This window comes from Delphinapterus leucas, chromosome 3 (genome assembly GCF_059928025.1).
Source record: "Delphinapterus leucas isolate spDelLeu-1000000601 "Yukka" chromosome 3, BTC_Dleu_Yukka2, whole genome shotgun sequence".
NCBI classification, from domain to species: Eukaryota; Metazoa; Chordata; class Mammalia; order Artiodactyla; family Monodontidae; genus Delphinapterus; species Delphinapterus leucas.
Window position 1 is genome coordinate 137215406 of NC_143131.1, and position 14190 is coordinate 137229595.

Sequence of the window (14190 nt, forward strand, 5' to 3'; positions counted from 1 at the left end):
CTTAAAAGACATGTGAGGGCATGCTTGTGTGCATTTATGTGAGTGTGGTTTGTATGTGAGAGATCAGCACATGGCTTGACTATAAAGTATGTCCTTTAGCCTCACAGAAGCATTAGCGAGCATATTTAACGAGGCAATCACAGGCAGAGAATTACAAGCATGATTTCGGCATTCAACTGAGTGTTTCCTATGATTTTATTTTTTTTATAAAAAAGATAAATAGCAGTTGCTTCTGAAATCAAGGTGCACCCAGAATCCAAAGATGAATTCAGTCATCAAAGCATATGAACCTACCCCATCACAGCCTCCAAACATGCTCTCCCTGTTGTAGACACCAGCTGAAAATTGTCAGTGCACAGTTCAGTTGTGGGAACTCAAATAAGAAAGGTCAAATTTTTCAGAGGATAACAAGAAGAGAGTAATGCAAACTACATTGTAAATATAAAACCTAGAGGAAAAACAACTCACAGTTTTTATGTTAAGCAATATTGTCACCTGAGAGAATTTCAACTTGTATTCTTTTACAGGAGAAATTTAGACACTGATATTTCTGAATGGAGAAATGGAAGTGAAAGTGGAGAATGGATGGTCCAGGTTTCCATTGCTTCCAGTGAGGTGTCATAGCCCAGTGAGGTCATTTCCTGACTTCAAAGCATTTATCTGAACTGCCTCAGTCAGCCCTAGTGGTTATAACCTGATGTTTCTTGCAAGGGACATTGATCTCTACTTGTTCTACTTTTCAGCTGCACAAGCCCGCAATGAAGAAAAGTCCGGGTCTCTCTGACTACATTTGGGGCTGGACCCTCCTTCTGAGCACATTGACTGGAAGAAGGTGGGGACCCTTTATTTTAAATCTGCATGAGAATTTCTGTAACTTTTCATTTATTCTTTCAGGGGGAAGAAAATTGTCCTTGGAGGAATTCATGACTAAGGGAATTCAAAAAACTTAACTGCAATAAAATTCCAGCTAATAAAGAAGAACAATATGAAAAAATAATCAACTTATTTGCATGTTGGTTAGAATACGCTTAACACGCTTCTGTTAAGGAACATATTAATTCAACATTTAATTCTTAAATTGAACTTTTCACTGCTTAGTTGTAACTGAACAAAACATGTGGTTTCCTAATTCACAGAAAAAGTTACCCCAATTAATGTCAGCATACTATGTGAGTTGATTTTCCAACAAGAAAATTTCTAACCAGTTGCAAAGATCATAGAATAACTTCTAACTATGTGGAAGTGGAAAGGTTAGAATAATATTTGTAATTTGAAAGTCATAAGTTTTTATAAATGCATGTGCATTATGTTTTGAAACTGTTATTTATGTAACCAATAGAAGTAGAATATACTACACACATATTTAAGAACATTAGATAAAACTGAACTTCTCTATTTAAGTTTAACTACTGTGGAGACAAGTTATGAGAAAAAAATGTAATCATATGATTAACCATATTCAAAATATTTGCTAATGATCCCATCAAATGCATAGACATATTATACTAGCAAAGATACAAATGACCAAATATTTCAGATTCTCCTTTATCTGCTTTTATATTTTTTTGTGTAGTCCACTCCTGTGGCCCCAAGGAAAGTCTTAGACATATTACAAAAATCTAAGATTCTCCATAATGTAATGAAAAGTGAACCCTTATGAGTTAAGGCAGAGAGATGGAATAGACTGGAAAGATAAGGACTAAGGAGGATTTTTTAAATTGAGAAGTTGTCTATTTTTATTGTTTGTTATTGTGTATGATAAATAATGACCGCCAGATGAACAGAAAGTGCATTATTGCCAGATACTCTTAATCTGAGGAGTTAAATGTTCTTCACCGCTCTTGAAAAATTGTATGAAGTGTTGCTATTGTAATGACCTGTAGATGGAGTTAGTGCACAATGTTTTATTATATAGTGGTTCATATGGAATCAAAATCACGTACTGTAACTGACATTTCTCTACAAATTATATATTCAGTTTAGGAAACATTACATTGGCATGAGTATTTAATAGCAAATAAATAACCTTGATCTTTATCCTAGGGTCATTGTCTGACAATTACATAGTAAATTAGAATTAAAAATGAAGCATAACCTGATTAAGAAAAGCACATAAAAGAAAGATTATCATTCCAATTGGCAGAGCAGAACGGGTTCTCTGGGAGGGAGGGAAAAGTCTCTTTTGGCATTTGTACTCCAATGCAAACAATTGGTGAGTACAACATTTATAAAATAAAACCAGGGGGAAAAAAAGCATTTCCTGAATTTGACATAAGCTATGAAAACAAAGAGAATGCAGGTATAGGTAGTAGATCACCCCATATTTTGGGAATCATATTAACAATCTAATTTGCTCTGTCATATCACCCCATCTCATCTTTTTCTCCCGTCTTATTTTAGTGATTCTTCCTTAGACTACTTGGTCAGGCTCTCGTCACAACTCAAAGTGTGTTAGTATTTCTTTTCCACCTTTATCAAGATGACCTTCCAGTATCCTTGAAAGATGCATGCATGGCAGTAGGTTTTGTGACAATGAGTTTTTATAAATAATTGTATTCAGAAAACTATTTTTGCTTTACTGCTGTCATCTGCTAGCAAGACATCCTGGAAGACACAGCGCTCATTGAAAATTTGATTTCAAAAACTAGTAAGATCTTTAATTCTGCCAAAGGAGAGTAAACCCTCAATCTGCACAGTATTAATGTTGAATTTAGGAGAATGGAGAACTGTTTCATAGAGGTACATTTCATATATTTCATATCATGAATAACTTTTAGTTATAATAGCTTATTAAATTAAAATTTTATCAGAAAAGTTTTACATTTTGCCAGTATAACATTATTATCCAAATAATAGTGTTTGTTTTTGAATTGATACTTTGATTATATTTCTTGCTTCTGTCAAATCAGTGAACCCTGGTTTCAAATGTTATTATTTTTCTTAGATTGATCAGTAATATAAACACACAAGAGAGATGCCAAAAGCATATTAAATTGAAAGTGATATTTTTGTGTCCGTTTTTTAGTTCACACTCTATATTCTTTTTTTTTTTCTTTTTGCTCAAGGTCAGAGCTATCATTGAAATATATCAGTAAGTGTGATCCCTCCTAACATAGAATACTCTTCTCTCAAAGGATTTTGGAGGTGTCATTCTAATCATTACATAAAATATGATTCAAGGAGCATAGATAGTAATGTGATTGATGTAATAAATACATAATATGTGAACTGCAGTCATTACGTGGTCAAAATTCAAAGACTAGTAACGACTGGTAAGGGATAAAAACTAGACCTTCACATAGAAAGACTTAAATACAATTACTCTGATATAGAAGAATGAAAATAAAGTTTTAGACTAAAAGTTAAAGAAAGCTGGATTCTAGTTCAAACTCTACAAATGGCTGTGTTTTCTTAAAACGCTAATCCTGCATTAGTTTAGTAAAACCATAAATTAAGAATACTGGACCATATCTTTTCCAAGCTATCTTTTACTTCTAAGACCAGAAATGACAAAATTCAATTAGTTAGAGGTCTGAATAGACAAATTATAAAAATTGGTTCATAAACCTTAAGAAGAATGGAAATTACACACTGATGTGAACATGTAATTATCCTAAGAAACAAGTTTTATCTATTTTTCTCATCTAAATACCAGAAAGAACAACAAAAACACAAAACATAGATATATATGAAGTGGATAAAGGGACGGTTGTTGGTAGGTGAAATCTTAGGATTATGCTACATGTTAAATTAAATGAAAACAAAGCTATTACGTACTTTGGTAGCTCAGAAATACATTTTTTTTAATTTGGGAAGAAGTTTCCCAGATCTAGGTTTTTTACTAAAGTGCATTAATGTTCTTGCTTGCCCAGAGAAAACATTCATTACAACATTGTATACATGCTGAGAATTATAAATGTAAAGACACAACTTATTTCCTGTAATTTTCCTTCCATAGTTAGAAATATTAGAATAAAGAGCATATCATCTATGAGAACAAATATGAGAAAATGGTAAGAATTAAACTATGACATTTTTTTACTTTACCAGAAGAAATTTTCAAATTAAGATTCAATAGAAAGGAAGTTGGAAAATTGCGGAAGGTTTTATTTGGAAAAAGGTTTTAGTAGAAATGTATAATTTAGATATTGCCTCCCTTTACATTTTTTTCAGCTATGGACAACCCTCATTACAAGATGAACTTAAAGACAACACCACTGTCTTCACTAGGATTTTGGACCGACTCCTAGATGGTTATGACAATCGCCTGAGACCAGGATTGGGAGGTGGGTAGCATTATCGTGTTTTTATTTTACAGAACAATATTAAACATTTACTATTAAAGTATTGCTTCCCTCTCCATGTTAAAGTAATAAGAATGGAAGCACGTAGTGTAATGACATCCTATTTTTAGTATATTGCTCAATATTAATTCAATTTTCCACGGTCATCCCATGTACATACCCATACGTAGTAGAAGGCAGATTCAAACTTCTCATAATGTCATGAAATAAATGTTACGTTTACTTGACAATCAATCTTTTCCATGTATGATTTGATTTTACAAGGGAAAAAGGGGGGTAATATCATCTCTTCCAGCTCAAATACTGCATCTCTGTTTCATTAGGCATAGCTATGTTTGCATTGAATTCAAGTAGAGTACCTCTGAATCTATTGCTCTAAAAATTTATTTGGGAATATTACATATTGATCCACTATTTTGTGTTAGATTACCCCCACCTCTAGGATAAAAGCTGAATGAGATAGATGATAGTGTGTGTTTTGTTTTGACTGTGAATTTAAACTTAAACCCTAATTTTCTATAGTTAAAATGTTTTGGGTTTTTTTTTGTATACCAGTTCATTGGTTTTACTAATGAATTTCTACTCAGGAAGAAGTTAGCACTTAATAATACAGTATTTATAACAATAAGAGTAAATAGTGCAAGGCATTACACACTTATTTAAACAGTCCTTGAGTAAGATAATCAACCTATCTTATTTAGTTATTTAATGAAGCTAAAACAAAATATTGATCTCAGAGTAAAACAAGTGAAGCAAGGAAATAAATTATTGTTCAAAGTCACATAGGAAACCAAGGATAGAATCTATGACTCCCAACTATAACTTATGCTGCACTCTCTCCAGAGCATTTGTTGAAACTATTTAATAGCAATATTTAAATTACAATGCAATGACAATATTAAGAAATTCATCTCCTCTTCATCTAGACAGCAAAGTTATGCAAAGAATAAGAAGGTTAAGAATTCAATTTTTGATTTTAAAACAGAATGGTAACATGGATTTAGTCTTCCTGTTAATACTCTGGGCAGTGTAATGACACAGGTATGGATCATAGGTCTGTTTTGAGGCTGCCAAATGTCATTAGTGTCTCAGAGGTTTAAGGAAAACTCCTTTATCGAAGACATGACTCGGATATATGTCAAAGGTCTTACCAGGTGTCCTTTCCTATCAATCTCAAGCATTCGTTCTAGGACACACTATACAAATTCCTCCAGGTTTGTACTCCACTTGGTTTCCTTTTACTAAGTTCTTTGAAAAAATATTAAGGAACAAAATGCATTGGTCACAAAATGGAGTGCATAAATGTGTATGTGATGTATTAATATGAGGTCTGTGTATATCTAAACCTCTGGAGTGGTTTCAGGAAAATTGTTCTTGGTTCATAAAATTTGAAATAAATTACAAAGACTGCAGGTGGGGGAGGAATGTACAAAAAGAAGAAATTCAGGACAGTGATAATAACTTTTAAAAAGAAGACTTTTAAAGTACTAATGGGCATGCATCTGACTTCTTATTCTTCCTTCTCCATGATATCTCCTTAGAAAATCAGCAGAATTTTATAACACATCTAGAAAATCTTATCTTCATTCTAGTTTAGGAAATCCCATTTAATACTTTACCTTGTGAATGTGAGTATCCTCTATAAGTTCTGTGCATAGTTTTCAGTTTGTTAAACAATTTTACACACACACACACACACACACACACACACACACACACACCCCTTCTTTAATAATCAGCTGTTTGGTCATATTGTTATTTGGAGTACAAATAACAAGCCCATGACTGCTCATTTACATTTAATTATGTGTAATAACTCTTTAATCAAATATAGTGTAAGCAGGAAGCATTTCACCTACTCCTCATATGCATACCTAAGTCTTGGAGAGCCACAGACCTTGAGGATGTATAATATAGACTAAGAATGGGTCAAAAAGCTAATTTTCAAGACTCAAGATAATGGTGGATTTATTAACAGAAACAACTACATTAATTCAGGCTGCAGTTTTGGTGGAATCTACTTTATTACCTACTTAATCCCCTCAAAATAACAAAAATAGATATTTAAAGAAAAGAAATAGTAGTTGGCTAAATATAGACAAGATATATTCTTTTTAATTGAAATGGATATAATATGCTACAGTAATAGAGAATTCAAGGGCTCAGGAAAATCAAAAAGAATGGATATGCTTTAATTTTTGCTAAAGATGATTTTTCTGATATTTATGATTTCTGGAAACAGTGATTTTGAGATTATGATAGACATGAAAACAAACTAAAAAGTAGCCCAAATAGTTTCCTCTATTTCTATTTTATCTATCATCCTGGAGCATACTGCAATTAAATCTGATGGATTTGAGATTTATGAAAAAACTTTAATACTAACTAAATTTTTGTCACTTTTTTGTCATGCTTTTTCAGTCTTAAGGGATATAATGGCATGTGTTTATTACATATATAGCATGTGTTTACTACCTATATCTGCAGAATCATTAACACGTTTAAATACATTTTGAGAATGTTTATCTGTCTTTAGAAAACATCTTAACATGTTTAAGTACATTTTGAGAATGTTTATCTGTCTTCAGAAAACATCTTAAATATTAAACACAGATTTTAGATATTTTATGAAACATAATCAGCTACAGAATAAAGAAAAATGTTAACACCATGATTTTTGGATGCTATAAATTGAAATTTCTAATATATATATTTCTGCAAAATTATTTAATTTTATTTCTTTATCATAGATTTCTGGTAAGCTAAGTATGACATGCATTCCAGTAGCTCTCCCATTATAAAAATGGATTTTTTTACATGATCCATTTGCTTTCAGATGTAAAAACTATGTAGAGGCAATACTTGAAAGATTATCATTAGCTTATAAGGCGGTAAAAATTTCCTCTTAGTAGGTTCATGATCACAGCTGGGATAATCTTCTCTCGCAAGAGATAGGAGCCCACCCTCTTCTTTATTATGATAAAAGTCTGGTTTTATAAAAATAACAACATTGTGCAGAAGGCAGGGATATTTTGTTCTGAATGTCTTGAGAAAATATAGAAATGTGATAAGCTAAGACTTGAGACTAATGTAAGAAACTCTTGTACATGCAGATTCATCATGACCTGTTTTTCAGAAACACACACAGAATCCAAAAGTGTAACATTATTCTTTGGAGATGTACACCCTGGATCCAATAACTAAGAAAACAGATATATAACGTGGTTCATCCAGATGATAGGAATCAGTTGCAGATATTGTTAACACTATTTCAAAAGGCTATCTTTTCAGGGTTAAGAGCAATCCTGAGAAAGTAGAAAGAAAAGGGCAACCTAGAGATATCCTGGAAGACACATATCTTTTTAAATAAAATAAAAGAACTAAAAAGGATAGACTGTGTGGAATTCTAATAATATACTCTATTCAAGGATGTAAAGAGAAAAATATGTTGGCAAGTTCATATTTTAAGTATAAAATTAATGAAGAAAGCTTTAAATAGACTTGAATTGAAATAGTAGTCAGAAAATACAAATCGAAACTGTCAGTGATTGTTGGATTCATTCTCATTTAATATCTCTTTCTTTGAGGACAAGATGTGGAGGGCTGGTTCTTCCTTGCAATCAGGGCCTGAAGAATGTTGTGTTTTTTTTTTTGCTGTACGCGGGCCTCTCACTGTTGTGGCCTCTCCCGTTGCGGAGCACAGGCTCCGGACGCGCAGGCTCAGCGGCCACGCTCACGGCCCCAGCCGCTCCGCGGCATGTGGGATCTTCCCGGACCGGGGCACGAACCCGTGTCCCCTGCATCGGCAGGCGGACTCTCAACCAGTGCACCACCAGGGAAGCCCTGAAAAATGTTTTTGAAAAGCTCTTGCCTAAAGCATGGTACCTAGAGAAGAATAAAATGGTTGAGGGAGGGGAGGAGGTAAAATCCAGAAAAAAAAAAAAAAAAGGCAAGAGAAGAAAGAAAAGGTTACAGAAGAAAGGAGAGCAAAAGAGGGTACTGAAAATAAGGAGAAAGAACAGAGAAAAGTGAGAGGGTTGGAGAAGGCGAAGGAGAGCAACTTAGAGAAAATGGAAAAGGCATGTGTGGTAGGAGGATGGGTAGGCTCAGGTGTTCCTTGGTTAATCAAGATTCCTCTTTTTGCCTTAAATCAAGACCAAACCAATCACCTTCTGAGAAAATCCATTTCCTCAAGGTTTCTCCTTATTGACTCTGAATCTAATAAACGAAAGAAGCCTGAATTTTCTCCAACTTCCGAAAAAATTAAATGATGCTCCCCCTGAATTACACCTATCTGGGTAAAATTTCAGCCACCATCATTTTGGCTTTCCCTGCACTCTGGGAGAGGGAGTAAGAACAATCCAGAAACATAGATCCAAAACTACATTCTGAAGAAAGTTTTCAGATTTTTAAGAAGTAATGCCCTTCCAGTGACAGCTTTCCCTTCCTTTCTGCCACACCATATATACAGGCTACATCTCTCTTTCTTTTGAAAGAGTACACGTGTGTACTCATCATGTGACAAACCCGGATGGATGGGGGGAGAAGTAAATAAGTAAATAGGGAGGTAGGAATGGAGGTAGAGAATGGGCTTTATTTCTACTATATGCTTAACACATTTAGTTAAGATTTTCTTCTTTTTCCTATAAGTGTTATAGAATTTGGGGGAATTTTTTTGTTTGTTTTAGATTTTACTTAATTGAAGCTATCAGTTAGGTGAGTATTTGTGACTGGAATGTAGCTGGGATTTTTCCCTCAAGGTACTTTAGCACGACATACTATTTAACAATCTATGCTTCAAAGCAGACTTACTCCTTATCTTCTTAATTTTCCCAATTTTTGATTTTTTACACCTGTATGAGACCTTTTAGACTTCATTTAGCCCTATTATTGCCAGAGATCTTAGCTTTAAGATATAAGCATCTCCAATAAGGCAAGGAGACTGGGTTGGATATGAGTGCTACTGGCAAGGTGGTACGGGCTCCTTGGGGAATTAGCTTGGGATATTGGGTTATGTTTCTTTAGGTCAAAATAAGTAAAGGTGGGAAACTAAGGGTGTTCTGGAGAAAAAAATCAGATTAACTTGTGAAATTTTGTGCAACTCTAAACTTTAGGTGACTAGACTTTGTTCTATCTCAAGATGATATCTGATATTCATGTGATCTTTTATTATGTTTTTGTATCCTGTGTGATGTTGAGATCAGAGGCAACCATTTTATTCATGTTCACCTAACTTAAAACACACATTTTGTATTTATCTTAAAAAGCCAGAATTTCTAAAATTTAGAGGGCAAGATATCCGTGTCACAATGTGTTCACCTTCAATAAAATAAAAAGATTCTAAATTACTGACAATACCCCCCCAAATTTAAAAAGGTTAGATTTATCCAATATTTTTTTATTGTTGTTGTTACATTTTCTTTACCAGATAATGGCTTTTCGTATCAGCTTTTGAAATTCTACTCTGGAATTCTTTTTGAATTTTCTATAGGTGTATCTGATGCTTTTAATGCAAGGTGTGGAACAGATGCTCAGACTTTGGCATAATGCAATCTATTTACACTGAAATACTATATCTAGACATTCTATAATTCAGTTGAATTTTAGAGAAAAAGCAGTTACCAAAAACCCAAGAGGAATTGTTAAAATGAACAGAGAACACCTTTTAACTTTTACTGGCTGAGAAATCCAGTCAGCTCATGAAGCCAGCTCATCTAATGAATCCAACTGAGATGCCCAGAGGAATGTTCTAGCATATTTAGAAACTTTCTGCTTCCACCTTTTCCTATTGTATATAAATCATCTTGCCAAGCATTTCCTAAGATAAAATGTAGCCACTGGGATTTTGCTAAAGTTATAACGGCCAAATTATTAGTAAACAGCTGCAGTTTATATTTTGTGCAGTTACTTTTGGACTTTTTATATAGTTTCCATTTCCTATCTTGATTCTAGAACCAATGTGAAATATTAAAAAATATACATATTTTTTTTTCTGTATATGATTTTTTTTTGCAGCCTGAACTTGAGTTCTTTATTTGAAAAATAGTGTTTGTAGTGTTTCTGAGGTAAGAATCCCATATTTGAAAAATAGTGTTTGTAGTGTTTCTGAAGTACGAATCTTACTGTTAATAGTCATGGACTCTGCCATTTTGAAGAACTTAAAACCAAGTCCTAAGTGGACGCCATATCCCTCCATAATATATATAATATATAATGATGTTATATTATTATTCTCATATAATTAAAATTCAATAATAGGAACAGAAAGTAGGATACCTCAAAGCTACTGCAGGTTAGGCAATTTTGATCAAGACTTCTACAGACCAAAAGAAACCTATTCCTCCAACACAGCAATCACATTCTTCTCTACAGCTTTGCTCTCTCCCAACAGAAAATGCCATGATATAAGGAGGGAAGGAGGCAAATTCTCAGTCGAGAAGAAATAAATGTCTCCGGTAATAAACTTTACCTTTTTTTCCCTGGGAGATTCTTGTATCATCTGAGTTCTTGGAACCTGAAAACACAAAGGACCAGGTATTGGTTAGGCACCTCGAAATGTGATTTTCTACCCCATATCCAGGTTTAGTAGCTGAATATCACCAACATTAAGTTGCTCTACGTTATCAGGGAGGGGAAAATTGCCAACTATTCTAAAGAATTAAGGGAATGGAAGTGAAGGACAAGGAGCAAAAATGTTGCCCCAGGCAGATTGGCAGGGAGCTGAAACATTGTCCAATCCAGGAGTATAAATTGATGGTTATGTAGGGAGCTCAGGATACTTTCAATTTCCAAACAGGACCATTTCAAAGTGGGGTTTTAAGAAATACTTTATTATGATGACTAATGTTAGCCAATTCATTCTCCATATAGTGACTGCCTCTGTGAATTAATAGAAGCAAAGTAGCTTGAAGGAGGCAATAAACCTCCTTCATTAAGTTATGAGTATACAGAACTGGGCCCAGTGAATATTATTCTGAGTTCCTCAATAGACAGCATTTCCAGTGAAAATAGGGCCAATGCCATATTAAATAAATTGTTGTAATAGGGATTCCTAAGGAAACACCACCTACAATTCTTCACTATTGATTCCCTCTTCCATTATTTTTAAAATTACAGTCACTCTTAAAATCCACTCTTCACACATCAGCTGTCTTCTTAAACTGCAAGTAACATTCCTTCACTTCATTACCCAAAGACTTATTGCATTAGAACAAAGGTCAGCTGCTTCTATAAGAAGCTCTTTAGGTGTGGCCCCTCTTTCCTCTAGAGTGTCATCTTGTACCGTGATCATCAGCTTCACCAAGCTCCAGATGTACTGGACTTTCTGTTTCTTAAGTCAAGCGCATCTATTCTCACCTCAGTTCTTCACCTTATTCTTTCCTTTCCCTGAAATGTCCTTCCCTGTCTCTGTTCATCCTTGAATTTTTCTCACCTTTTAGGTTGCAGTTCAAATGTCATCTCTTCAAAGACACTCTTTCAGAACATTTATAATGATCTGACATTAAATAGTATAATTTGTGCATATGTGTTCGTACACAACTACGTATGTAATTCTTCCTATCTATCTACCTACCTACCTATCTATTTATGTTTCTAACCTATTTACCTAAAATATGTTTTACCTAAGATTGTGAGATATGCTACAGAAGAAAAGGAGCAATTGCACTTTTGCTCATCAATGTATCGATATTACTATTACCTAGAACAGTGCCTTCCTGGCACATAGAAAATGCACAGTAAACATTTGTTGACTAAATTAATGTACCCAGTAAATACATCTCAAAGTGTTTTTGGCATTAAAATCATATTTGACCCTCACTCTAATGCAATGGAGTTGACTGTGCAGGTATTACTTCTTCATTAAAGAAGTGATAAAACAGTCTCAGGGACATTAAAGGATTGTACCTAAAGTCACACAGCTTGTTCTCTAGGAAAATCAGAGTTAAAATCCAAGTGTTTTGACTCTTAATCCAATGTGCTTATTACTCACTATACTGCACTGCTTTTCTCATTTCTGCCTCAAGCACTAATCATCTTTTTGAATTATCACTTCAAAACATCTGTTACTTCAAAACTTATCAGCAGGATATCAACATTGTAGGAAATCCCCAGTAAAAAACAGATTTACTGCTGTCTAGCTGTTATAGAAGGATATAATATAGTGTGTATATATATGTGTATACATATATGTGTGTGTTTGTGTACATATATGTGTGTGTGCTCATATGTGTTTATAAATTATATATATATGTTGTATGTAAAACATATCTTTGAAGAGTGTGCTTGTTTAAAGACTGATTTTAATTAATTTATCATCATAAACTTCATTTACATTGATGTACTATATTAAGATATTCTTAGTCACTGCAATAACAGCCATCATCATCATAATCTCATTTTATATAATTCTGTTCTATCTTTATCCTTTGAAAACTTGAACATGTGTATTCAGTTATACTAATTTGAAAGAATCTGTTGATTTTTTTACATTGGACAGAGAAGGATTATTGTGATGAAAGTATTTGATTGAAAAAAATTATTTGCTGAATTATCTACTCTGAACATTTCTTCCAACTGAGTTATTTTAATTGATTTCCACTTGCATACAATTTCCTCATTACCTAAGAGGTTCATTCATGTTTAACTTTGGCTAGGTGTATAATCTTCCTAGCTGAACTTCATCAGAAGTTCCTGACTCATGCTGTATGCTCTTAAATAGAATATATCAAAGCAAAAAAATATTTTGACTTTTCCTCATGTGACCCGTAGAAAGGCCTTGAGTACTTTATAGGTACTTCTAATAACACTTTAGAGTCTAACGCTGTCAATAAAGTCTAGTATTAGAGCACGTGATTTAAATTCTGTTTCAATGTTCCTTAAATAATAAATTATATATGTATATTATATATATATATATATATCCCCCTACAACAGGGATTTCATGTTGAGGGGGGGATGACAAAGTTTTTCTAGAATTGGGAAAAAATAAGGTTCCTCAGCAGTTGCCCTAGCTCTCAGACAAAGCACATAGGTATGAGCTCATCTTCCATTTAAGCCTGGTATACCTGAAGAGCACTTGATTACAAACCACCATTTCTTTGTCAAAAAAGCAAGTTAACCATGCCTCTATTTACAGTTTGGCTGAAGTTGATTCACAACAACCCTCTGTCTTGAACCTTTGCACTCCAGATTATAAACTTTCTATCTTAAAGCAGAATGACTTCGCATGCCACTCACGGACTCCCTGGTGAGCTGGAGTGAAAGACACACTTTGGTCAAAGGATCCTATTCCTTGTCTCTGAGATGGTACTCAACTGAGTGAGAATGTGGTTTGAGGATAATCATTAAGTGTATATTTGAATAGAAAAAAATATGTAAGGGAATACATCAAGATATTAACAGTGGATTTATGTGGATGGTGGTATTCCAGGGAATTTAAATTTTTTAAAAATATTTTTCTGAAGTTTTTAAACTTATACTATGAACTTTAAAAAATTTTTATAAACAACATAATATGTTATATGGGCCTCATGCTTACCCTAAAGCTTTTGTAATGTTTTAGAGTAGCATTCCCAAGTAAGTTTGGGAAACACAGAGGTAGATGATGTTGACCACGTTTTTATTTAAAACATGGTTTCTTAGAGACATTAGCATGCTAATGTGCAAGACAAATCTTTCGGAGGCATACATAATAAGCAGAGTTTTACAGCAATGGAAACTTCTTGCTCCACTGCATACTTACTAACAGCTGATGACAAATCAAAGAAAACTGTTTGGATGTGTGACAAGGGAAATATATTAGAAGGGAAAATATAGAAAGTGAGTGTTCTCTTCTGATTATCTTACCCCCCCAAGTTGAAGATGGAATCATCTGCTAACAATCTAA

The 14190-nt window shown here is 33.7% G+C and overlaps 1 protein-coding gene across 1 annotated transcript in view; it reads left to right on the forward strand.

Moving 5' to 3' along the window:
* The first annotated feature begins 743 nt into the window (after positions 1 to 743).
* GABRA1 (gamma-aminobutyric acid type A receptor subunit alpha1) overlaps positions 744 to 14190 on the forward strand; it is a 55339-nt gene continuing 41892 nt past the window's right edge. The window contains exons 1-2 of the mRNA XM_022595161.3: positions 744 to 832; positions 4174 to 4286. Coding sequence (XP_022450869.1) covers positions 759 to 832; positions 4174 to 4286 — 187 coding nt within the window. The 5' untranslated portion in view covers positions 744 to 758. The remainder of the gene's footprint in view (positions 833 to 4173; positions 4287 to 14190) is intronic.